At 44.9% G+C, this 27,682-nt stretch overlaps 1 protein-coding gene across 9 annotated transcripts in view; it reads right to left on the reverse strand.

Moving 5' to 3' along the window:
* Nucleotides 1-27,682, reverse strand: part of Tbc1d8 (TBC1 domain family member 8) — a 154,693-nt gene that overhangs the window by 37,314 nt on the left and 89,697 nt on the right. For 5 of the 9 annotated variants that reach the window (XM_078028578.1, XM_078028574.1, XM_078028579.1 and 2 more), the window contains exons 2-4: nucleotides 24,266-24,421; nucleotides 5,546-5,664; nucleotides 1,691-1,919 (exon numbers count right to left, since the gene is read on the reverse strand). In XM_078028578.1, coding sequence (XP_077884704.1) covers nucleotides 1,691-1,919; nucleotides 5,546-5,664; nucleotides 24,266-24,421 — 504 coding nt within the window. The remainder of the gene's footprint in view (nucleotides 1-1,690; nucleotides 1,920-5,545; nucleotides 5,665-24,265; nucleotides 24,422-27,682) is intronic. The other 4 variants (XM_078028580.1, XM_078028575.1, XM_078028583.1 and 1 more) reach the window with 2 other exon arrangements.

Raw genomic sequence — 27,682 nt, forward strand, 5'->3', positions numbered from 1 at the left:
TAGAACCCAGCCCCCAGATAATACATTCTTAAATATTCTATTCCCAGAACTGTTTTTGATAAAGTAATGGGTAGTGGGCTAATGCAGAGGAAAGGGGGAGAAGATAAAGTCTTGCATCTGATAGCAGACTCGTCAAAGAGAGAGAACTAAGTTGGAAAACATGATTAAATATTAGAATTCATTAATTTTTTCCAAATATCATCAGCCTAACATGATTAGGTTTAGTGACAATCATTAGTGTCCAAAAATAATTCGTTTTCCTTTTCAAGTCAAAGTGGAAGGAATGTCATATTTCTAACATTTCTCTCCACTTATTTAGCAGCACCATTTTCAGTGCTTTTAGAATTTTAAACGGCCTCATTTCTATATCGGGTCTGAGAATACGCTTTCCCAGCTCTTTCTGGTCTCACACCTGCACTCACGGCCTCTGTACTGTCAACGTCAGCTCATTATGTGACGGCTTGGTGAAGAGCCTGGCATTTAAGAAGCACCAGCAGGAGAAACCAACCTACAAACAAGCAACCACCAACTTGATGGAACCCAGCAGAGAAACACAGATATGGTGTCATTTATGTGGGGCCCAAGGAAGGCATCATGGAGGGGCCAAGCTGAACTGGGTTTTGAAGGACAAACAGGAGTTTCCAAACAGGCTGAGTCTGAAGACAGGGAGAAGCAGGGAGTTCGTTTTGAAAAGCATTTCAGAAAGAACAAAGTAAGGATGGCCAAGGTTAGGCCAGAGCCCACTGCAAGCAAGGTCAGGAAAGGACTGTGAACATGGGGTGGGGTCCCAAGCATCCGAACCAAGGCTAGTGGGACAGAAAGAGAAAACAGCACGCGCAGGAAGCTGGCCTCAGCAGACATTCAGAGGAGGCCTCCCTCTGGTGCCAGTGTGTGCAGCATCTGTCCCCCCAGCACAGGCACGGGAAACACCTGGCTCTGAAAGCAGTTTCCATGGCAATGGCTTTTTAAGCCTTGAACGCACAACTGACACATGTGGCCTAGCTTTTCCCTGTGGGAATGCTGTCACCTAAGACATTGCTAGCTAAACAGGTGAAATGTCCATCAATTCTTTCTGGTTCTCAGGTGACCCAGGTAAACAATTCTGTGACTATATTTCCAGCAGTTATAATGTTCAAGGCTGCAAATTTTAAAAGATGTCCTTCTGCAGTAAGAAGGAGGAATAGGGCTGGGGCTGTAGGTCAGTGGCAGAGCGCTTGCCTAGCATATATTCAATCCTCAGCACCATGTAAAGATAAACAAATAAAATAAAGGTATTGTGTCCATCTACAACTATTAAAAAAAAAAGACGCAAGAATACTTTCTATTCTTTTAGAAATACTCAGCCATCAGATATGATACTGTATTTTCCATGTTATCGATGTTAGTAAAAGCCCTTCTGTAGCTATTTAAAGTAAGCTACAAAGATAGGCTTCCAAAGGCAGCTGAAAAATGAATTGTCTCCAAAATCAAGCTCCCCAGTTGCAGCATGTATAATTAAACTCAATTATCTGCACAAGTCATTTGGAAATTAATCCAGTATCACCTGCTGTCATCTCAACCATCCACTTAAATCTTTTGTTGTGAATGTATCCTTTAATGGCTTCTCTGGGGAGCCATGCCAAGCATCCCCAGGGCCAAGTTTATCTTGAAGGACGAAATCGCTGCAGATGCCGGGACCAGCCTCACTTACGTTCCTTGCCCAGGAAGAAGGAGTAGAAGCAGAGGTGGTTGATGCTGAGGTACAGCCAGCCTTGGCGGGGCACCCGGCCCTTCCAGCAGCAGCAAGAGTAGTAGGTGACCAGCTTCTCTGCCTCGGGGAAGTTGAACCTGGCCTCGAACTTCACCAGGGCTTCTCGGAACTTCTCAGGCTCCTCCTCCTGCTCAGCGAGCCTGCTGCTGGTCTCCTCAGCAATCAGAGCCTGAGACACACAAAGATGGGGGCCTTTATCCAGGGAGCTGGGCAAAGGTAAGGAGAGAGGGGAAAGGACAGGAAGACAAAGGGTGGATGCACCCAGGCACTTAAGGAATCTGTTCCATGACACCCACCCCTGTCCACTACCCAGAAAGAACCTTGAGGAATCTGTTCCATGACACCCACCCCTGTCCACTACCCAGAAAGAACCTCCGCCAGAAAAAAGCAGCAGGGATCCATTAACCATCATGAGGTTACAAAACCCAAGGACAAGACTCTCACTCTGCCACTTACTATCCATGAAGCTGGGGCTGAATCAGTTGACTTCTAAGAGTTTGAGAATTTCAGTTCTGAAACTATTTTCCAAATCCTCCCTACACTGATGCTACAGTCTGGATCTTCAAAGTCTCCCAAAGGCCCAGGTGTTAAAGGCTCATTTGCCAGGCTGGTGTACTGGTGAAGCCTTATAAGGTGGGGTCCCTGGATCACTAGGGTCTTGCCCTTGAGGGGACAGCGGGACCCCAGCCCCTTCCTCTCTCTACTCCCTGGCTCACCATGAGGTGGACAGTTTTGCTGTGCCATAAGCCCCTGCCATGGTGTGCTGTCCTGCCACAGACCCGAAAGCAACTGGGCCAACCTATCATGGACTGGAACCTCCAAAACTGTGAGCCTAAATGAACCTTTCCTAAGCCGATTTTCTCAGGCATTTGTTACATGAGGGAAAGCTGCCTAACAAGGACCCAGCGATGGGTTCTGGTGTGTGAACTCACATCAACCCTGAAGAATAACCCAAATGGGAGATAAGAATTAGAGGCTTTTTTTAAAACACTGACAAAGGTCCTTTTCATTAGGCTTCAGATGAAGGTGTTCCCAGAACGCTGGCTTGGTTGCAAAGCCTAATGCACGGCACTGCCACTAGGCTCACAGTTTTGGAGGTTCCAGTCGGGATGGCCCAGCTTCCAGAGGCCAGAACTTCCTGAGCCCTGGGTGTGCAGGAGACAGCAGAGGGCACAAGGACTCTGATACAACCATTGTTTTGCCAATAACCACTAACAAGAAGGGCCTTAGTGATCTGCGATGGTGGTAGAAGGGTCTAGAATATAAGTTGTGGCCTGTTTATAATGGGTGACAATCTGTGGTTACTTGCCCTTTTTTTTTTTTAAATTAATGTTTTCATTTTTGTTTTCTAGGACTGTCTATGAGAGTCTATGTTCCTTAAGATGAGGCTGCTTTTCGGGGGGTGGGGGTGCTCCAAATCCTCACTGTATAAGCTATTTTAGAAATTAAACTCGGGCATAACATTAAAATAATCTAATTTTAAATGACTTTTAAAATAAACCTAAGGGCTGGTGAGATTGATGGTTTTCTTCATGACTTATTAGGCTTTAGAGCAACAGGCCTGGCTGAGAACAGGATCCAGAGGCTCCAGGCACAGCCAGGATGGCGGCCATGCGACCTCCCAACCTTCATGGGCTGCAGTGTCTGGTCACAGGTACAGCTTGAAGCAGAAGGGATTTTTTCAAGTTTTTGGAGCAGCCAAGTGTCCAGGATATGGGCAGGAAAGCCCCAAACCTCAGATCCTTTGCATTTGGCCAAAGGAGAGGAGGGAGCAGATACTAAGCTGTACTCTTAGACGTCCCCCAGCACCACCTCCTCCGATTTTCTTTCTTTTAAGGAATATTAGATTTGAGGTTTCATGGATCAATATTGTCACCCCAAAATATGCCACTTTAGCATAAGGATTATTTTGAGCTGAAGATAAGAGATAAACCCAAAAGACTAGGTACCAAAAAGCCTCTCTGCCTTCTCCCAGTGCCCCAAACCAGGAGGGAATCTCTGTCTCCACAGGTGTCTCCGCCTCTGCCTCCGGGAGACAGCTCTGACCTCTAGATCTCAGCACCACCAAGGACTCACACAGCTTCTCAAAGACGCCCTGACCTTCCATTCGTTTCTCCCGGTATGCTTACCTTCCTCGCACTGTGCCACCCCAGAAGCCTGAACCCCCTTTCCTGTCCCATCATTCCTCTGCCAATTTGTTGTTTTTCCTTAAGATGCTGTGCAAGGTCAGATTCCAATCCCCCTTCTGAGTTACTCTTGCAGAGTTTCTGCCATGTGTATTTACTCTACATGCACAAAATTAACTGTTTTTCTCTTATTAATCTGTCTTTTGTCAGTGTCATTTCCAGGGCCTCAGCCACAGAACCTGGGAGGTTAGTGGAACATTTTTCTTCTTTTACAGAAGTGTTTCAAAAATCAGCATATCAGAAATGAATTTCCTTCCTCCCAATTAAGGGAAATATCTAAATCAAAAAACCACAAGAGTCCACGCTAGACCAAGAGAGGCAGGTTAAGTGTTGCTAATGCTCTGTGCCATCGGACACAGGACACTGAGCCACAGTCCACCAGGCCTGGATGAGGAGTGACCCGAGAGCTGTGTGTGTCTTACACCATGGCCAGGCCCGCTCTTACCCACAGGCCAGGGGTCATGTCCTGGATGCAAAGCCCTGGCTGCCTGGGTCACCTCTGTTCTTCTCTGGTCCTGAAAACATCCCAGTCCCCTTTTCCTTTAAAATAAAAAATTCGCTTTGACACCCTTTACTAAAAGCTGTAACTCTTAAGTTTTGTTTTGAGGAAAACAAATCCACTGTCTGGGATTTTTGAATGTTTTTATTATTGCATTCCAGTTATACACAGTAGTGGGGTTAATTCTGACATAATCGTAAATACGTGGAATATAATGTGCTCCATTCAGTCCCCAGTGCTTTCTACTTTACAGGTCTTCCTCCTATTTATTGTTTTTTAAATGGATGCTTTATAGATATACATAAGGTGGGACTCACTGTGGCCTACTCATTTATGTAGACAGCACAATTTTGCTGGTTTCATTCCACATTTGGGGATCAGCTGAACAGAGGAAAGGACTGAAGGGGAGGAAGGAGGGACAGGAAAAGGGAGGAAAGGCAGAGTATTTGGGCCCTTTCATCCCAAAGGAAGAAGACTGTACTGCGGGATTATGTGTTCAGATGTGTAATGAGAGTAAACTTGAGAATGAGGAACCGTCTCCCTGCCCAATAGGATCTTAAAGCACCAATTACCTATCATGTTGGGTTCTATATGAATATAACTGGCAGGAGTTATATTCAAACACCTCCCCAATATTCCTCTCATGCCTTCTTGAAGCTTAATTGGCTTTAATTCCATTTAATTAACATCGGAAGAACAAATATTCACCATTAGCAAGAGGAAGCACTAGGTCCAACATGGTGACAAATGGTATAGCTGCAAAAAAGTCAGGAATAACTAATTCAAGAAGAAAATAACGTGTTGCTCTGTAAAAACAGAAATCTTAACTTTATGGGATTCCCCCCCCCGCCCCCCGCCAAGAACAAAAAGGACCTTTACATCTGTAAAGGATAACAGGAACTAGATCCAAGAATAAAGTTTGTTTTTAAATTTCAGGTGTATTTTTCTGGACTGCAAAGACTGACAGGTGACAAATTAAACTAATTTGGCTTTCTGCATTAAGCCAAAAAGTGTACTTAGACTGGTGAAAACTGTGGGTACACTGCAGAGTTCAAAACATCATAGAGTTACCCGCAAGATGGAAAGAAAGGTTAGGATCAAGGAACCTACCTTTACCTTCCCTTTGACAAAGCTGGCAATGTCATCTTTATTATCAAAGACAGACAAAGTATGGAGGAGATTCTGCTCCAGCCAGTCCCAGTGCTGGTTTATCTCTTCTAACGTTGCACCTGGGTCAGAACAGAGAGACAGAGGTTAAAAAACAAAAGCAATCATTTTCCCAACAATAAGTATCCTGTGTTTATGTTTCACAAACATCCCACGATAGGGTTCTCAGACCCCGAGCCACCAGTTGTCACAGAAAAGTTGGCACCCTCCCTGGTGCCATGGTCTCTCCTGCCACTGCACTGGGACTTACAAACTCCAGTCCCACAGCCATGTGACAGAGCAGGTGAGCCTTGGAACTCCTGTGACCACCCTGTGTACCTCGATAATGTACAGAGCACCTACCCCTCAAGTGACAGAAGCATTTGTAATTGTGCAGCTGTTCCAGCAACGAACACATCCCAAGTGGCAGACTGATTCTGAACAGTCTCACATAGTGTCCCCCAAGAGAAGAGAGGCCCTTGGAGAAGTACCAAAGCCCAAGTTCAAATAGGAAGGACCTCCTGGAAGGGCCGCACAAGGACGTTGCCACTTGCAACAGACATTGTTCAACCAACAAGCAACAGCCAGGAAATTCACAGGTTTATAAACGGACACTTTAGACCACTGACGGCAATATCCCTAAAAACCTATAAGATGAGGTACATGTTAACAAACACAAGCAAAAAATCAAATATGTTAATTTCTTTCATAGGCAACTAAAAATTGTCACCATGTTATCAGAGCATTAAACAATGCTATTAACCAAACACACGGTCATTTCAGCCATCTGTTTCTTTTCGAGAAAGTTGCTAGTCCTCTCCACTGCATGATGGATATTCCAGCATAGGAGAGCACCCCAGTAAAGGGTCCGGCTCACAGCAGATGCTCAGTGATGTGCTCAGTAAAGGAAGCACAATCCTGGACAAGAAAAGGCAGGTCCATGCCAGGTTGTCTAGGTCAGCTGGATGTATTCTGACTTCAGAGAAATTAAAGGCGACTGGACAACATTTCAGAATAACTGAGTCAGTGTAAGAGGCACAAGGGCCACTGGAGTCACAACTTACACAAACGCCAGGTGTACATTTTTTGAAAACTGAACTTCCTTTCCCACCAAATCTTACCTGAAAACTTCCTCTCCCCAGACTGTAAATTCATGTGAACATCCTGTAATACAGGTTGAGCAACCCAATCTGGAAATCCAAAATCTGAAGTGCTCCAAAGTCTGAAACCTTGAGCACCAACATGATGTCACGAATGGAAAACCCCATCCCTGATTTCTGGTCCAAAGTACACAAAATCAACTACTTTATGTACAGGATTGAAAATATTATATACAAGTACCTTCAGGCCATCTGGAGAAACAAAGTTCATATTTAGACTGGGTGGCATGGTATTATGTATATGCAAATATCCAGAAATCCTAGAGAATCCAAAACTTTTCTGGGACCCAGGATTTGGGATAAGGGATATTCAACCTGCACCTCCCAGAAGAAAGGGCCAGAGGACTCACTCTGAACTTGCAGATTTGGGTCTGTGAGAAGGAAGCACGTCTGCGTTAGGACTGCTGTTCTGAGGGCACCTCGGGAGGGAATTAAAAGAAGTATCCAGCAGAAGACCTCATAAGGAAAGAGAAAAGCCCAAAATAACAGCACTTGGTTGACTTCCCCATGTTTAGGCACAGAATGGCCAAAGGCAACATCATGGGGTCATCGCCCAAGCCAGTCTTCCTCAGCACTGGGAGGCTGGCCCATGGCTGTCCCACCCAACGTCTCTACTCCCAGGTCAGGCACCAGGAGGACATGACCAGCGACCTCCCACCTCCCATTTTGCTCTTTACGGATCCATAAGCCTAAGGAGCAGTCCACTGGGGGCTTAGGAGGAGCCAGCTCTGGGGTGAGTGGCCACGATCCTCTGGTTATCTACCTCTCTCCTTCTGAAAACCCTGGCCCTTCAGGCTCCCCATGTTTTAGGATTGGGAAAGCTCACTTTAAAACGAAAGCACACCAAGCAATTCCAGCCTCCACGGTGTGACTCTCCTGAGGCTTCCAAACCTTTTCCTACCTGACCCTGGCTCTCAGGCACTGTGGCTCATCCTGGCTCAGAGGGACCTCTGGTGTATCTGCCTCCAACTACAGTCTCCCTGCGCCCTAGGTGAGAGCTGTGTTGGGGTAGGTCACAAGAACACCCCTAAAACTGGTGAGTCAGCAATGGTGTCTTGAAATCATGAGGACAGCCCATCACCTACAGAGTGGGGTTCCACTGAAGCTCACAGGTACACGGGGGTGGCCATGGCCCCACCCCCCTGCCACCGTACAGCCTTCTCTTTCTATGTCTTTACCTTTTACTTCCTGTCACGCTAAAAAAACAGCCAGTCGGCATCCTAAACAACCGAGGGAAGGATAAACTGAAGAGGAAATATCTTTACTGGCCTTCTGTCTTTTTCTTGTGTTTTCGTTTTCTCATTTATCACAATTTTACAAGTTGGAGAAATGGAGAAGAGCCGGGAGGGGAGCGCTCTCACCTTGTGGCTGTGGTCTATTCCAGGCATGATCTCATTGATCTGTAATGAAGACTGGAGGAGGAAAGCGGGGCTCAGAGACTTGTCCAAGGTCATGTATCAAATGAAGGGCAAGCCAGGGTATGATCTCATGCTTGACAACCTTGCATTGTCCTGGGGTCCTCCCATAAGAAGCCACCTTTCAGTAGCCTTTACATAGTTCTTAGGTCCAGTATGTGCTGTGGCTGGATACTAAAAGAGCCACTCTGTTTGCACTTGGAGGGAGCTCACTGTCCCCTGCAATGCCACCTTCCTCACTACATCTTTCCGGGTGACATGATACGTTTTTATTACCTGCTACTTCAGCTCACAGGGGCCAATATAGTCAACTATTAACAGCTAGCTGGGTGTGGCTTCAGCTGATAACACTTGATAACGTGAATAAAGTTATAACCAAGATCTAATGCAAAATGTCACCATGGAATTAAGACCTCAAACAAAGACATCAAAAAAAAGTTTAAGTAACTCTTAAAAAAGAGTTACTTAAAAAAGAGTTTAAGTAACTCTTCTATGTACTCAGGAGAAGCTTGTGATAAGGAAAGATGGTTCTAAAACAAAACCAAGCCCACACCATGAAAAAGAAAACAGATACATAAACTCCGTCATCACTGGGCTACAGTGAGATTTGATCACAACCTACCCTGCTCCTGAATCCACACCTTGGCATGCTCCTCTCTCAGCCAAGACGTCAATGTGATGAAACTTTTCCATTCTACTGTCTACTTCCTGCAGAGGTTGCCAAATGGCAGGGAAACTTTCCAAACTAGCATTTCCTCTGCGGGGAAGTCTTAGGATGGGCTTCCCAAATACCATCCATCAAGGCAAGCGGACTGCACGTTCATGACCTCAAAGAACTAAAAAAGAGTCATTCAGTGTGTCACACACCATGGCTGAGAACCTATAATACAGCAATGCTTTCCAAATTACATGAAGTCGTCCCATTGGCAATAGTGTAAAAAAAAAAAAATGACATTGAATTGGAACTAGTATGCATGTCACCTTGTAAGGGTGGCTACTGAATTGTGAATTATTTGTCAATAACTTATTAGTGAATATATACATATTAGCAAATGTAATTCTCTCCAGGTTATGGCCAGAACAGTTTGAAAGTCACAACATTACAGACATATGAGGGCTGGGAAAAGATGAAGAGAAAATAAGAAAGTACGCATTTGCCGTGTTTTAGAGACAGGATGACAGAAAGCCTACAAATCAACACGGCAGCACTATTTCCACCCCTTCTGCAGAAGCCCTCTGACCCAGGCAGAGGAGAACTGTTAGGGCCTGAATGTGTCTCCCCAAACTCCTCATGCCCAAGGCCTCAGCCCCAGTGTGACCGAAGAAAGGACTCGTCAGAGGCAGTGAAGGCCCAGTGAGGACACAAGGGTAAGGGCCTGCTCATGTCCTCCCAGGGAGACACCAGTGCGTGAATTCCAGAAAGGCCACGTAAGGACATCTGCCAGCCGAGGACAGAGGCCTCATCAGGAACCAACCCTGTTGGTACCTTGATCTCGATTCCCAGTCTCCAGAACCGTGAGAAAAATAGATATCGGTTGTACCCCTCCCCAAGTCTGTGGTGTCTTGCTACAGAAGTTCCAGCCGACTGATAAAGCCCTCTGAAACCAAAATCCACAGCAGTATCGTGGACTGTGACAGGTACAATTCACTAAACTATGCCCTGTTCTATCAAGGCCTCTAATTTGGCAGAAATAAAACTCTTATTTCCAGAGAAAACCAAAGTCATGGAAAGCTAAGATTTATAGATTTCTTTTTTCTGAATACCTAGAATGTGTTAGGCATTTTGTTAGGGATCATTAATCTTCATTAAAATATCATAAGGTAGCCAGGCGTGGTGGCGCATGCCTGAAATCCTAGCAGTTCAGGAGGCTGAAGCAATAGGATGATGAGTTCAAAGCCAGCCTCAGCAACTTAATGAAGCCCTAAGCAACTCAGGGAGATCTTGTCTCAAAATATAAAGAAAGGGATTGGGGATGTGGCTCAGTGATTAAGTGCCTCTGGGTTCAATCTCCAGTTTAAAAATATATATATGTGTCTGAGTGTGTGTATCTATGTGTGTGTATCTGTGTGTGTGTGTGTGTCTTTGTGTCTGTGTCTGTAAGCCAGGTACATTGGTGAATACCTGTAATCCCACATACTCAGGAAGCTAAGGCAGGAGGATTACAAACTTAAGGCTGGCTTGGGTAACATAGTAAGGCCCTGTTTAAAAAAAAAAAAAATTTCTTTTTTTAAAAGTCTGGGGATGCAGCTCAGTGGTAGTGCATCACTGGGTTAGAGCCCTAGTACCAGAAAAAAAATTATCATAAGGTATCCCCAGTACCACCCGAAATTACATAAAGTTACATATATACACGTAAACATGCATATCCATATATATAGAAAACAGCAGGCATTACCATTACCATTTTCTCGGCAAGAAGTAAAAAGGTGTGGGAGAGAGCCAACTCACACCCATTCATGTGGACCAAGGCCTTGCCCTCCTGTGGCACCGCCAGGGACAGGAGCCCTGAGGCCAAGTCACACTGAAACACACGCAGTGCTCATTGTCTTAGGTTTCCCTCGGGGGCATTTTCAGGAAATAGAACAAGCATCTCATTGTCTACACCTACAGCACGAACACAGCCACAAATATCTTGACCTGGGTTTCAGTTTCAAAAAGCAATTGTTTCTTTCCACATAATAAACACCCAACTGAATTAGGTGCCTTCTCCAGCCACCTAAGCCCTCATTTACCACAACACGGTGCCAACACGGTGCCATGTTTCTTAACGCACAGAGCAGATCTGTTCTCGTGAAATAGCAACACGTCTCTGCTGGCCAGTACCAACCACCTACTACCTAAATGCCACAGAGACTGTGAAGGACTAGCAAAGGTGTTGACTGTCACGGCAGTGTTGCCCCTAAAAGTCACTCATCCTCTGCAGAGTAACACAGGAGCAAAGGATGCAAGTGACAATTACAATGAGGGACGAGATGTGTGAACCAAAAGCCTTTATTTTCAGAAATTCCACATTCTTCAAGTGGACACAGCAAGATCTATTCTCTGAAGTTTCCAGTAATATTTTTACAGGAGCACCATGATTTACAGGATTTTTGCCCATGTATTTTTCTCACTATGTAGTTTTAAATATTTTCATGTTTTTTTAAACCTTCAAAAGTACTTGTAATAAATACAAATATTTGCAATATCTGGAATCAAACTCAATTGAAAGTAAATTTATTTATTTTTTTAAAAATTTTTTTTTGAGAGAGAGAGAGAAAGAGAGAGAGAGGGGGAGGGAGAGGGGGGAATTTTAATATTTATTTTTTAGTTCTCGGCAGACACAACATCTTTGTTGGTATGTGGTGCTGAGGATCGAACCCGGGCCGCAAACATGCCAGGCGAGCGCGCTACCGCTTGAGCTACATCCCCAGCCCAGAAAGTAAATTCATTTTTAATTTATAATTTAAATCATTAAACTGTTGCCTTATTAGTGCCATCTAATGTGCTTCACAGAAACGGAAGTGGGAATGGAAGATAGAAAAAAAAGTGACCTATAACCAGACTGAAAAGCAATAATAAATTAGTAGGGGCACACAGCTATAATCCCCAGGTACCTGGGAAGCTGAGGCAGTAGGGTGGCAAGTTCAAGGCCAGCCTGGGCAACTTCCTGAAACCCTGTCTCAAAAAATAAAGAGGAGTGAGGTTGTAGCTCAGTAGTAGAGTACCCCTGGGTCCAATCCCCAGGACCAGAAAAAAACAAAACAAAGACAGACAAAATCAGAAACAGAGTCAGAAAGGCACAGACCATAGGAACAGAAGAAGAGAACATGGACAGCTACCGTAGTTATACTCCGTGAATCTGAGAGGCAGAGGAGGGCATGCGCCTGAGGAGGGCTAGAGATTCCATTACAGATATGGAGAGGGACGGACAGACAGACACACCAATATCAAACCCCAAAGAATGTATCTGCAGTATCTGAAATGAGAACTATACTTGATGGGATTAAAAATAGACTAGAAACAGCAGATAAAGATGAAGGAACTTGAAGACAGAGCAATAGAAACTCTAAAAGGAAAAACAGAAAAGGATTAATAGTAACTCAAAAAGATCAGATGCGGTGGGTGTGGCCCAGTGGTAGAGCACCTGCCTTGCACGTGTGAGGCACTGAGTTCGATTCTCAGCACCACATACAAATAAATGAATAAAATAAAGTCCATTGATGTCTAAAAAGATTTTTTTTTTTTAAAAAAAAAGATCAGATGTACTGTGGAACAAACAGCAGACTATAATACATGTAACTGGAGTTCCCGGAAAAAATGGGCAGGGACAGAAAAAAGTATGTATCTGAAGTATACTGGCTGAGAATTAAGTAAGACGAAAACAAGAAACACACAATTCCAAGGGTCTCGATAAGCCCCAAGCAGAAAAAGCACGGAAAAAGAAAATCACACTGAACGTCACAATGATCGTGGACATCTCCATCAAATCGGTATAAATCCCTAATATTCAGAACATCAGAACAACACAGCTCTATAGGAAAAAAGAAAAGACAGCAGATTCCTCATCAGAAACACAGGCAAAAAAAAAAATAGTAGTGAAAAAACAATCAACTCACAAGTAGTTGAAGAAAAGTTATAATCATGTAGTTTTATGGCTGAATCCATGATTCATTTTTTTCTCCAACACACACACCTCCTGAGGTTTACTCTGATTTGAACAATTTTAGAAGCAATGACAACCCAGTAGCAATAAGCATTCCTCCAACCCAGACTGAAATCCCTAAATACTATTTCCCCCCAAAAAGGAACCAAGGCTGTTGGGAAGAAAGACAAGTTCTAGATAAGAAGCCAGAAATGTCCAAGAGATTGTTTATCATCTTGTTGGACCAGAAAGCACTCTTAGTCTATTTTGTGTTGCTATAACAAAATACTTCAGACTGAGAAATTTATTTACAAAAAAAAAAAGGTTTTCTTTAGCTCCTAGATTCATATGCTACAAGTCCAAGATCAAGTGGCCCTATCTGGACAGGGCCTGGTGCTGCGTCATGACACAGTAGAAAGCATCACATGGTGAGAACACGTACAAAAGGATGTGAGAGAGCACGCCAAGGAACCCAAATCACTTTAGAGCAACACACTCGTGGTTAATAACCTCGTCCTGAAGGTCCACCTCCAGTCCCAGGAAAACTAACCCAGTCTCTCGAGAAAAACACTGATGGGCCTTCAGGAAGGTGGACCCCTCATGGCCCCAGACACCTCTACAGGCCCCACCACCTCCAGCCTGTTAGGAATTAAGGCTCAGCATGAGTTTTTCCTGGGACAAAACCACACCCTAATTACAGTACAAAGAATAACACAGCTGAGACAAAAAGTCACTCTAATTGGCAGAGGCCACACTCCGAATTTCAAAAAGGACAGGAATCACCTGAACCAGTGAAGATATTTTTTGAAACTCCTGGCTTTTGATGTTGACTGTACAATTCTTCCCATTTTCTGTGTTGGAAAAAATTCATAATGCAACGTGAGAAGCAAGAAGCTTGAGTTTAAAATATTTAAAAGGCTGAGAAGGAAAGAAAAATGAAAAAAAAAAAAGCTAAAATAAAACAAGAAATAATTCCCCGTCATCACTGCAGATGTCCATGGCGCCAACTCCTCATGCCAACGGGCAACTAAAGGGCAAAGGCAAGCATCTCCCGCCTCTTTTATAAAATCATTATCTTAGTGACCAAATAGCCCCCGCCAGGGAGGCAAAGTTCTTTAAAGATGGACTCAAGCCGACAGTTGTACAGGACGGATTAGGTCAGGAAGATCACCATTTGCAAAGGGCATAGAGAAAAAGTGATTTCAGGCGACGATCACAACACCTAAAAGCACCAGATGGGAATCTACGGGGATGAACCCAACGCAAGCTGCCCTGCGAACTCCCCAACAGACCCTCAGAACAAGAGCAAGACCTTCCACAACCGTGAGAGGGAAACAATCACAGCACCTCCTGCTCAGCAGCCAGCCTAAAAATACATAAATAAAACCCAAGGTCAATCAGACCTTCACTAACGTCCAGTTTTCAGGAAACACGATGGTCAGAGCCCCGAGCTGAACGGCATCTTAAGGAAATGGACAGATGCCCCAAGCATGACATCCCTCTTACACACAGGCCCAATTTCTTCAAGCGGTGACAGGAGAAGGGAAGGACAGGGAGAGGCGAAAAGAACAGAGTCCATCTTGACTAAAAGGGACTGGAACACCATCGCCGTGAAGTCAGATGAGAGCCGTCCAGACCTACGAGGGTTCCCCAAAGCCAGCAGGAAGCCTGGGATAGGCTCAAGTGACACTGAGGATCGTGGTACATGGCACGGCATGCTGAAGGACAGCCAGGCTTTCAGAGATGCTCACTTGGATGTGGAGGACTGAAGCATTATCACTTTTCAGGTTGGTTTTAAAATACTTTGGGGATGGGGGAGGCATAGAGGAAGAGGAGGCAGGATGGGCGTACCTTGATCCAGGTGCTCCTGTGAGACCAGTCTGTAGGGCGTCTACACCAGCCCCACCACAGGGGCCGCAATCAAAAATCTTTACAATGAAGAAATGACAAACCCCTTCTTAGCAAAATAAAGAAAAAGGCATAATTTTGGATAAGTATCTCCCACCCATTAAAAAAAATAGGTTATGGCTTGAATATGAGGTGTCCTCAGTATGGTTCCTGTGTTAATGCAGGAAAGTTCCCAAGTGAAATGATGAGACTTGGGGGCTGTGACCTAATCAGTCCATCCTAGCTTAAATGGACTGGGTGGTACTGTGGGCTAGTGGCATGTGACGGAGGAGGTGGGTCACTGGAGACGTGCCCTGGAAGGGCTGATCTTCTCTGCAGCCCCTTTTTGCTTTTTGGCCCGTGTCCTGAGTAGCACCATCACCAAGAACCACCTACAACTGCAAGGGATGAACCTTGCAGTCTCCTTTGTTGAACACAGAAGGTAAGTAACCTGTAAAATACTGGAGAAAGGTTTCACTCCAGGTTTAAAGTTTTGATGTTTGTTTGTTTTTTATTCTTCTAAAGATGGGTTTCACTATGTCACTCACCACGCCCTTCCACCATGATGTTCTGCCTCACCTTGGGCCCCGAGCCATGGATTTGGCCAATCATGGACTAAAGCTCTAAAACCATGTGCCAAAATATATTCTTCCTCTTCCAAATTGTTCTTATCAAATGTTCTGGTTACAGCCCTGAAAAGCCGATGAGCACAGAATGTAAATTCATAGGTAAAAGCTAGAAGAGAACACAGGGCAGAGAATTTCATACTCCCTGAACTTCCTTATGATAAACAGGCAGAGAGCCCCAAATCCTGCAAAATCTGAAACTTCGAGTACCAACAGGTGGAAGAGTGCCACAGGTGGAAGAGTTCCATACCATGAAACTATATCATGCACAAAATTATTAAAAGTATTGTATAAAATTACCTTCAGGCTATGTATAGAAGGTAATACATAGCCTGAAGGTCTCATATCCAAAATAATTCATCATGTGTATCAAATATTCCAAAATCCAAAGAAGTCCGAAATCTGAAGCACTTCTGGGTCCAAGCATTTTGGATAAGAGATTCTCAAGCTGAAATTTTTAAAGCAGGATCACTCCTGGCCTCAGACAATTTGGACACATTAGGTTCCAGCCTCTGTCACAGAAGCTAGAGAAACAGCTGCCCTGGAGAGAGCCTTCTGGGACATCACAGAATGCAAGCAGGACTGGAGGAGGAGGACACACCCCACACTAGACTAGCAAAACAGCTAAGGAGAAGGAGCCTTAGTATGTCTGCTCTTCTGCTGTCCAGGGTTGATCACTAAGAACTATCTACAACAAAAGGGCTTAACCTAGACATCTCAGGAAGCCAGGCAACCTCTAAGACACGGGAGAAAAGTTTCACTCCAGGTTTAAAGCTTTGTTGTTGTTGTTGTTGTTGTTGTTGTTGGAGTTTTATTCTTCTAAAGATGGGTTTCACTATGTTGTCCAGTCTGGTCTGGAATCCTGGGCTCAAGAGATCCTTACTTCAGCTTCTCAGGTTGCTGGGACTCTGGGCATGTGCCAGAATCCAAAGATATTTTTTTTAACATCACTTCTGACCTCGAAATGTACTAAAGGTTAGACTCAGCATCCACTTGCTTTTTAAAAAAATATCTTTATTTATTTTTATTTGGTGCTGAGGATCAAACCCTGTGTGTCACAAGTGCAAGGCGGGTACTCTACCACTGAGCTACTGCCCCAGCCCCCACCACCTGCTTTTTAGATAACTATAAATGACATCCCTCATGGAAGGAAGAGACCTTCAGTGAATGTCATTATTTGTGCATAGGCAACATGACTTTCTATCACGAGCCTGGTGATAGCAACTCCATGATATGCAAGCGGGTACCCCACAGTCATTTTGGAAAGTGAACCCCTTAAGGGACTCTCTGGCCAGTGTTGCCCTAAGAGGACACTGAGCAACTGAAAACAATGTGATAACCCGTGCAGCCTGACCTGAGTGTGGACCCAGAAAATTCTAACTGTCATTTTGCTGGGCTGCACAGATGTTCCTTGAAGCACCCAGTATGTTGTGGGCTTGGAAAAAAAATCTAGTTGGCATGTCGATCCTTTGCCACCTGGCACGGAATTCAGGAAGATGCTAATCTGATCCACCCTGGAACATTTCCTCCTCACTAAAACTCTCTCTCCAAAGACAAAGCAAACAGTGATGCAGAATACAAGAAACCAAAACACGAGCCACCGTCAAGGGCACGGATAAGAGACTGTGTCAGAACACTCTGAAAGCACACTTTCAGCCTGCGGCTGAGCTGCCCGAGCAGCACCCTGTTGTGTGATGTGGCCTACAAATGGCCAAGCTCCTACACCTGGCTCCTCCCTCTCCAAAGACTGACAATTAATTATACCTCCTGCCATGCTCAAGAGGGGCAGAAATGCAGAAAGCATGAGAGAGGAGTTTTTTTTTTTTTTTTTTTTTTGGTAAACTGGGCAGCATAATTCCTAGGATTCTCCATTTTTAAGAACATACACAATGTTTTGATTAACAAAATTATCTCAGCTTCCTTTTGTGATCTTTAAAATTTCAAAAGGATATTATTTTTTCACTTCCCAAACTTGAACTATTAGGTAAGCTTTCTTCAAACTACAGTTGCCTCTCAGTATCTGTAAAGGATTGGTTTCAAAACCCTTCAGAGACACTAGAATCCAAGGATGTTCAAACCCCTTATATAAAATGGCATACAGTACTGACCTATAACCCGGCACATCCTCCTGTGCACTTTAAGTTATCTCTACATTACTCATAATACCTAATACGATGTAAATGATATGTAAATAGCCATTATACTGTATCATTCAGGGAATAATGAGAACAAGCGTGTTCGTGTTCAGTACAGAAGCAATTTTTTCTGAACATTTTTGATCCACAGTTGAATCTGCAGATGCTGAACCCACAGATACCCAGGCTGAGTACACACATGGCACCTCCCAAGATACAGACATGCCCCTGAGCACCAGGGGTGCATCTCCCATCCTCTGTTTGAACACCCTGCACTCCGGCCCAAGGAAGTCCATCTCCTGACCCTCCCACTACAATACAGCTTCTTCCTTTTTTCCTGCTCTTTCTTGTTTCACCCAAGTCCACGGGACAGATCTTGCTAGCAATGGGAAACCTTTGCACTTAGATGGCTAAAACAAACACACACTTTGAAGTTCCGAAGTCCAAACTCGGGTCAGTAAAGACATGAGTGTTATTATCTCTACAAAAGGTCTGGTGAGCTTCTCAGAGCCTCTGCTCCTGCAGCCATGTTTACCAGGGAGGACACCCTCCCTGGCTGTGCCTCGAAGTCCTCTTGGGGGAACCAGAAATGACAGTCCACCTAAGCCTTAAATCTACAGTAAAAGAAATCAAATAAGCAAATCAATTCTTGGAATGATTCTAGGCAGATAACTCAAAGTCCTACAGTTCTTGCCAGTGTTTTCTCCTGCTTCCTGGAAACCAGGCAAAGGCAACAATGTGAAGAATAAAGTGTGTGTTTCAACAACACAGGAACAGCACCAAGAACCAGCTACCAGAAGGAACCCGAAGGAACGTGCCAGCGCTGCATCTCACATGGGAACTTACGAGAAGAGCTAAGGTGCAGCCTGGCATGCTCTGGACTTCTCAAAACAGAAAAGGGGGGCGCCTGGGATTGTGGCTCAGCAGTAGAGCGCTCACCCAGCACAGGAGGGACCCGAGTTCGATTCTCAGCACACATAAAAATAAAGGCATTGTGTTGTGTCCATCTACACACACACAAAAAAAAAGATTCATTTTCTCTCTCTCTTTCAGAAAAAAAAAAAAAAAGGGACAGGACCACGACTAACCAAGACCACCAGGCACAGAGAACCAGCAGCAAAGCCCCTCGTTCTTCCAGGGCCCTAGAGAACCTGTCACAGCTTAGGGTCAAATTCAGTGGGGCTCAGGGTCCTCTCCTCACTCCTGCTCCTCTCCACCTACTCGCCCCCCACTCCCAATCTGAGTGGAGATCAGCTCCTGGTATTCAGCCCTCCTGGTCCACATACTGTGGTGTCCTTATTGCTACTCAGGGGCCAACCATCATCTATGATTCTAAAAAGAAAGCAGACATACAGTGGAATGTCATCCAGCCCTAACAAGGAAGGACTCCTGATACACAACACCATGGATGAGCCCTGAAGACCCTGTGCCAGGTGAGCCAAGCCAATTATAAGATAATGTGGTGGGAGTCCTCCAGATGAAGTTCCTCGGCAAATTCAGAGACAGGAAGTGGAATGGCAGCTTCCAGGGGAGAGGGGAACAGAGAGTAGTTGTTCAATGGGTGCAGAGATTCAGTTTAGGAACTTGAGAAGTGTTCTGGAGATGCCTGTGTGTCATTGTGAAAGTACTTAATGCAACTAACGTGCACACCTAGAAATGGTTAGGAGAGTACATTTTGTTATATATATTTTATAAGAAAAAGTTTTGCTTAAAGCTAGTTCCCTCAGTGCTCAATAATCATGAGCACTGTGCTCTCCCCAGGAATATCCCTGCCCTGGCTTATCAGAAAGGGCCCAAGAAGTCTTATCTGTAATTACAGATGCTCCTCAACTTACAATGGGGCTGCATCCCAATGAACTCATCATAAGTTGAGATTACTGTAAATAAAGTGCATTTACTACCTAGGCCACTAAACACCACAGCTTAGCCTAGCTCCCGTCCACATGTTCAGAACACGTCCACCACCCTGCATTTGGGCAAAACCATGTTATACAAAGCCCATTTCTCAAAAAGTGTTCAACAGCTTGTGTAATTTACTGAATACTGTATTAAAGTGAAAAGCAGAACGTATAGCTATGATTTTACACCACTGGGAAGTCAAAAAAAAATCCTTCAGTCTGACCACCCTAAGTCAGGCCATCTGGACACATCACCTTCTCTCCCCTTACAAGTCTTCACCATGGGGCCTCGGTCACCTTCTTTCCATTCTTCCCTGCCATCCACCTGCCCATGCTTCACTGGGCACTGACTACATGTCTGACGCTGTTCTTGGCACGGGAGGGTCAGCAGCCAGTGAGATGCTCCGAACTTCTATTTCCGTGAGGGAGACGGGAAAGAAATCAGTAAACAATAGTGACTTGAGCACCAAGAGGGTGTCGGGAATGGATGTCTGAGCTCTAACCTGAGGGACTGGGCATGCTCCCCTGTCTACGAGCCCTGAGCCACTCTGCCACTCTTCACAACATATCTTTGTCCCTAAAGCTAGGCCTCTTCAAAGGCCTTGGGATTCTTTGGTTCCTGCTAAATTAAAAAAGTAATAACAACTTGTCCCTCCTTCCAACCTGTTATCCACAGACCTTTTACCATATGACACAGTTCACCCATGAAATAGTCTAACTCCATCTTCTACATCTGTTTAAAAAAAAAAAAAGAAAAAGAAAAAACTTTACTCATAAGGGTCTCCCTGTGCTTCCACACAGGAGCCTGGTGAAGACAGGAATACTCCCCAGGCTGCTCTTCCTGCTCCTATCCTGTGCTGCTGGTTCCACCCAGGCCCCTCCTACAGTTTTTGTTTGTACTTTAGCTGACCCAATTCCTGGGCAGAGATCCTTTCTCAATGGTCAACCCACAATGAAATATTAACCATGGCAAGTCAATAACCCACAAGACGCCCAAGTAATGCCTGCAGATGCTCCAGACCAAAATATACCCCCCTACTCTCATCCTTAGCCCAAGAAGAGTTCCCTGAAAAGAACAATTCATTCCTCAGGACCTTCAGTGGGAAAGGTGAGGGCAGAAGGCGAGGCAGTGGCAAACCTGGCCTGTGTCAGATTCAAGACAAAAATCCAGCCCAGGGCAAACTGCTCTGCAAGAAGCAGAGCCCGGCTCAAAAGAAAGAGGGTCCAGGAACTAAACTGCCCAGAACTGCTGGCCTGCTGGGGCATGGGCAACTAGGGAGCTGGAGAAAACATTCCGGTAGGCAACCTGCCAGTCTACGTATGTCCCCTTTGGCAATATGTACACAACACTTACAGGCTGACACTCCCCATTATGTGCTCTGCCTTCAAAGGTCCTGTCCCCTGGTTGTCCCAGCCTGCTTCCCACCTGGACTTGTCCTTTCATGGGCCTGTAAAGCGGGATGGAGGAGACAGCCAAATCTCCAACACTACACAGGTGTCTGGTGCTCAGCAGGCACAAGACATTTCAAATGAATGGTCTTCAGGGATGGCAAGTGTCCTGGAACTTTGAAGTGAACAGATGTTTGATTGTTTTTAAAAAAGTACTGAAAAATCAGAACCAATTAAGTATCTAATAACGGACCAGATGAGTAAATTGAGCTACAGCCACAGGCTTGAATCCTAGGCAGCCATTCAGAATGACACTGCACGTCTATAGTTTTGAAGGGTGGGTTTAAGAATAGAGCAAAGATGGAGCTAGCTCCCTACTCTGCCAACTCCCCCAGAGCCAGCCTAGCAAAGAGACAAAAATTCAAATACTTGTATCAAAAGCTCCAAATCCAGAGCAAGTTCCACTCTCCACTCTTCATCCTAGGTTAGAGCAGACCTGGGAGAAACACAAGGAGAGGATCCCACCTCTTTGGCACACCCCATGCCTAGACCAGCAGCAGACCAGTCCTCTTTGCTCTGCCCTCAAGTTAAAATGCCCCACCACACTACTGCCTCTATAATGTCTGTCATAACAATGCCCAAGAGGAGGAGAAACAGCACAGCAACCACACACACAATCAACAGGAAGAGACAAGAAACAGAGGACGACAAAGGTTCTGGAGATGGAGATACAACCTAGAATGAAGTAATCACTCCAAGAAAAAGAACTTCTCACAAATGCTCTGTGTTCCAAAGCAATAAACTAAGAACATTAATTCAGCAAACAGGAACCCACAGATGAAATGAGGAAATAAAAAATGAAAAAGGAGATTAAAGGCATAGAGCAATGAACTGAGGATCAAACAACCTGACAAAACTAGTAACTAAGTTAATATTGAGGTACAGAAAACACTGCTGAAAACTGTATTGACAACTCAATAAAGTTATGCATGGAATGCACAGTACAGATGAAAAGCACAGATAAAGAAAAACAAAAAATGAAATGCCAACAAAACTATCCAACATAAAATGTCTCTAAAGTGGAGAATCCAACAAACAGAATGCAAAATATAATACCCATGCAGAATGACAAAGACATTCCCCATAAGAAAATGATTAAAGAAGTCCATCTGCAGGATGCAAGAGCACAGTGACAGAAAATGTTAACATATGCATGCGACAGTATCAGATTCTAATAGAGTTACTAAAGATCAATGACAAAGGTAGAGTTGTATGCACTGAAAGCAAATCACCATGAGAAGGAGGAACTCAGGGGAGGGCATTAGACCAGACTGATAATTCTCATGTTGCTGCCTCAAATACCGGAAGACCCTGGAGCAATAGCCAGTCAGCTCTAGCATGCAGCCCATGACTATCATACCCAGCCAAGCTATCACTCAAGTCCAAAAGCAAGGAGCAGATATTTACGCATGTGAAAACATTCAGAGTACAGGACATTTATGAGCCCACTAGGAGGGGGAAAATCAGGAATGCAGTCAGTTAAGAGATGAACCAAAATAAAAAATTCTGGATTGAGAGCCATACCCAAGTAGAAGCATTAAGTCAATGTAAATGCAGAGCTGAGACAGACAATAAGAGAAATCACAGTTACCAGACAGAATGGAATTAAAATGTAAAGTTAATAATTTTTTAAGATGAGAGGTTGGGGAAGCAGAGGGAGTAAGAATGCTGTACTCTGGCTGGACACTGTGGGGCATGCCTGTAATCCCAGAGGCTTGGGAGGCTGAGGCAGGAGGATTGTGAGTTCAAAACCAGCCTCAGCAACGGCGAAGTACTAAGCAACTCAGTGAGACCCTGTGTCTAAAACCAAAATAGAGCTGGGGATGTGGCTCAGTGGCCCAGGGCCCCTCAGTTCAATCCCTGGTACCCCCAAAAAAGAATGCAGCATCCTGGCCCTGTAGGATGGGTTGTCAATGAACATAGACTGAAGCACTGTTTCTCAAATACCATGAGTCTAACCTTACAATGCTTTCAAAAATCTCTTCTCTTAACCTTACTGGAAACTTTTAAGAAAATAATCTTTCTTGCATTAAACATTTATTTGAAATTTAATCTTTTTTTGTCTTACTTCCATTTCTTTCTTTTTATGGAAATCAACTACACCTCATACTTTTGTTATAAAATAGAACTTGTAGACAAGTTACATTACCTAAAAGCACTTCTACCTATCTTGGTACCTATTGTTGAGATTACTTTGGATGGTTAGGATTGTGGCAATGGATATTTTCTTTTATGGGGGAGTACCAAGGATTGAGCCACTGAGCCACCATCCCAGCCCTATTTTGTATTTTATTTAGAGACAGGGTTGCACTGAGTTGCTCAGTGCCTCGCTTTTGTTGAGGCTGGCTTTGAACTTGCCATCCTCCTGCAGAGCCTTGCAAACTGCTGGGATTATAGGCTTGCACCACCATGCCTGGCTGGATATTTTCTTCTTCGTACTTTTCAATGTTGGTTTCTTTAAATTGAGCATACATGATTTTTTCATCACTTTATATAAAAACAGAATGATCTGTCTTAATTTAAAACAGGGAGGTACTGGGAAATGTAATTGACCAAATTATATTATGTGACTGTATGAATACGTCATAATGAGTCCCATTATGTTCAATTATAATGGAACAGAGTGAAAAAAATAAGCTTAGAAAAGAAACACTGAGATGTGAACAGTGGTTAGGACAGGATGGTGGAGGTGAATGAGAAATTTCTGCTTGCACATTCTGTATTTATATAAAAGGGAAATTTTGCCGGTAGACAGGAGGTGATGTTGGAAGTTTATGGTAGCTAATAAAGTGTTAAAAAAATCCAAAAAACTGAAGTCTTTTCTGACTCTATACATGGTGTAAACAGAAGATTACCACTGCATAAAGGGTTACAGATAATTATTTTTCCTATTTTTTTAATCTCTAGAAAGCTGATCACTTAGTACATGTGTAGGAAGACCTGGTTTGGGGTTTATTTATAACAGAAGGGGCTTCCTGGGCTGTAACAATTCCAGGAACGTGAACCATTACAGAACTAGCACCCAGGAGGACCAGGACCGGCAGGAGGAGGAGGAGGGGACTTCTAAACTTCCTCAGCAACTGGCAGCCCAGTGACTATTCAGTCTCTTGGTGTAAACATGGAACATGGGGTGGAGACTGCCCAAGTCAGATGCAACCCTCGGACTTTGCCCCCAGGTCACTACCACACATGCACACACCGGGGAACTCGTCTGTTAAGTTAGAAACAAGACTACCAAGGAAATGTGCATTTCATACCCGACACTGTGTGAGTGCCCTGAATCCACCACTCTGAAGCCTGGCATGGCTGCACTCACAGAGTTAAGTGCTTTCGATGGTTAAAGAGACAGACACGTGGAGGAGGAGAGCACAGGGAGCTCCTGAAAGCCAGGTGAGGCTCCCGGGGGGTTACCTTCAGGCTCACCCACATGCAGATGCTCAGCATGCTCGGACCTTAGGGTTTGGAACATTCCAACGGAACGAGACTCACCAGTGGCTATGGCCCAGTAAACGTCTGATCCGTTCAGTAACTCACCACATGCTATGGGAGAATACACCTGTGACCCGGGAACTTGAAGCAGAATTCGAAACGGAGCAACCCGTGCATTGGAATCCAGCACTGCGTCCAGAGCGCCCACCAGACGACCTTCAAGGGAAAAGAGAAGACAATGTATCTGTGAGCTTGGGGCCTGGCCAGCCTAGCAGCCAGTCCTGCTTCGAGGCAGCATGGTCACTCACCCGAGGCTCTCACGTACCCCACAAGGGTGTGAGCTCCAGAGGGCCTAGTGCTCCTGCTTCCTTGCACCCATTTCCCCCTGAATCTGGTATTCGAGTCAAACAGCCTGATTTGAACCCCAGATCCATCACTTTCAAGCTGTGTGGCCTTAGGCAAGTCACCTGACTTCTCTGGGTACTGGTTTCCTCTCATTTGTAAGAAAAAGGAATCCCAATATACCTCTAAAGGTAAATATGAAAACTAAGTTATCATTAGAAGTACTTAGACAATTGCTGGCCCATAAGAAGTACCAAGTAAGAGTGGCCCATTATTATCACCATCAGGATCTACATATCATGTGAATGAATAATTCCTACCCACTCCAGAAAGGTATCGTGAGAAATGCAAAAACACATCCAAGTCCCTCGCAGACCATAAGGCACAGGTGGCAGGTGAAGGACTGGCACTCTGCCGTGATGAATAGCATCCTGAATGAATGGCAGGCCACAAGCGCACTGGCTCCTCCCTAGAGAAGGTTCAGCCCTTCCCCTTACCTCACTCATGCTCCCTAACTAGCAGGCCCTGAGAAGGGCTTTAAGTTGCCTGCGGAGTGTGTTTATTTTTGTTGAACAATCTCCAATGTTCAGAAAAGTTGAATCATTAAGGAATAAGTCACTGACTTACACCCCCACCATCCCCAGAGTGTGTGGTGTACGTTTCACACAAACAGGGACATCCTCCTACACAACAGTGCAGCCGACCATTTCAGAAAATGAAGCTGGCACACTCCTACCCTCTGAGCCTCAGATCCCTCATGTGTTTCCAAGTGTCCACACACATACGCCAGGCCTCATGGTGGGGTTATGTCCTGATAAACCCAACATAAATGCACTGCAACTTGGAAACACATGGGATACACCCACTTGTTCCTCCCAGCTTGGCAGCAGGGCTCACACACTGTCACCTGCCTACCCTCTCGATCGAAGACTGGCTGGGACCTGCAACTGCCTCACATCAGAGAGGACCAGGCCACATCCCTAGGGAAAGATCCAAGTTCAAAACTGCGTGTTTGGTTTCTACTGAACACAGGTCACTTTCGCACCATTGTAGAATCAAAGAACCCAAGTCCAGCCATCCAAACTTGAGAACGGCCTGGCCTGGGATTCTGCCACAGTGGACCCGTTCAGAATCCCACACTGCATTTAGCTATCACATCTCTCAGGAGACATCTTTGACTTTCATGACCTTGAAGGTTTCAAAGACTACTGGCCAGTTTTTCGGGCAGCAAAACGGTTTTGGCTTGGCTGATGCTTCATCATGATTAGACTCAGGTTTAAGTCTTTGGCTGGGATCATAGAAGTGATGCTGGTTTTCGTCACTTCCTCTCAGGTGGAAACAATTTCAACTTGCTCCATTCCTGAGGAGGCTCACATGATTTCTTGATTAAGTTAGCAATTGCTAGGCCTCTGCACCATGAAGTTATTTATTTTCCCCTTGGAATCAACAAATCTCCTACAGAAAAACCATGAAATCATGTAAATTTCCTATTCCTCAGTTTCGATTTATTGATTTTTATTGGTATGGCCCCATTTTTCCTTCTTTTATTCAGTGGGTTATAATGCATTACTGTGATTACTTGGAGGCTCTGATTGTCCAAGGCTTGGCAGGTAGGAAGCCCTTCACGCTACTCCCTGTGTCCTTTGGACACATCCTCAGGGGTTTTCATATTTTCTGGCACAAGAAAATATTCCAACGTCATCTTGTACTTTCCCTGCTCTAGCCCTGAAATCAGACATTTTACCAAGGAATTCTATTTCCTTTTATGAGGACTTTTATACAAAAGCCAATATATGCCTGTAATCCCAGTGACTCAGGAAGAGAGGCAGGAGGATCACGAGTTCAAAACCAGCCTCAGCAACTTAGCGAGACCCTGTCTCAAAATAAAAAAATTAAAAGGGCTGGGGATGTGCTCAGTGGTAAAGCAGCCCAGGGTTCAATCCCTAGTACAAAATAAAAATAAAAAGCCTACATCTGGAGACTCATTGCTAACAGGTCATGCCCAGGACCTCTCAATGGAGGCAGTTAGGTGTACACATGTACATATGTACTCATATATTTACACACAGGCAAACACATCTTTGAAACAATGGCATCTATCTGTGTGTGTGTGTGTGTGTGTGTGCATATACTCTACATATAGAAAAGCTAAGTTCATACCAATGCCTCCAGCTGCCATCCACTACCCGTGTTCACTGTTCCTTTCCCTGTTTGCAACTCTCTTCGACAGAGAAGCCCTGTCTCCATGACCCTCAATATATTTACTTCCCTGATCGACCTTTCTGCAGCTGCAACACCCACCCAGGAGAGCCCTCCTCGCCCTGTGCTCCCAGCGCCCAGATGCCCAGCACCTACTCCCCCCTTCACCTGCCCTTCTAATGACTTCCCCAGCAGAAGGAAGGAAGGCCATGTGGTTTTATAGCAGTTATTCCTTTGGCCAGGCCCCTGTCCCCTTCCTGATTGTCCCCTTCCTGATATGGAGTGTCAGATGATCAAGGGGGCAGGCAGGCTGTCTGCTGAACAGAGGAGCTGACACATGATGCAGAAGCCACGGGCAGCTTGGGGGGCTCAGTGCCAAGATCACCGGGCTGGGGCAAGGGGGCTTAAAGCTCTGTTTTCAAGAGACTGAAGAAATGACACGTTTGTCTAGCAAAGGTAGAGGCATAGTGATGGAGATGCTGATGGAGATCAGAAAGGAGCCCATCACGTGGCACTTCTAAGACATATGCGTTAGAATCCAAGCAGAATTTGCAAGAAGCAGCCTGGGGGACTCTAGGTGACTCCAAAAGAGGGGGGCAGGGAGTTTGTGCAGCAACTCCACAGACACACAGAGGGGTGGGGACTTTCAACTGCATAGTGGTGATTTCTCTCAGGTGCTTTTGAAAAGGTGGGGAGGTAGGTCTGTGTCAACCCAGCCCCTTAGACTGGTGGGCAGGTGGGCAGGGCACCAATGGAAAAGCCACAGGGGGACTTCCAGCTTCAGCTCCAACATGCACAGAGCTTGGAAACCATCCCTCCCATAAATACGAGCAGAGGCCAAGCAGACTGGAAACTGGAGACTTTTCTCAAACTCATCAGACAACTGAGGTCACAGGTCAAACCAATCCCAAATCTAGAGACATAGGGGAATTCCGA

This window comes from Ictidomys tridecemlineatus, chromosome 12 (assembly GCF_052094955.1).
Source record: "Ictidomys tridecemlineatus isolate mIctTri1 chromosome 12, mIctTri1.hap1, whole genome shotgun sequence".
NCBI lineage: Eukaryota > Metazoa > Chordata > Mammalia > Rodentia > Sciuridae > Ictidomys > Ictidomys tridecemlineatus.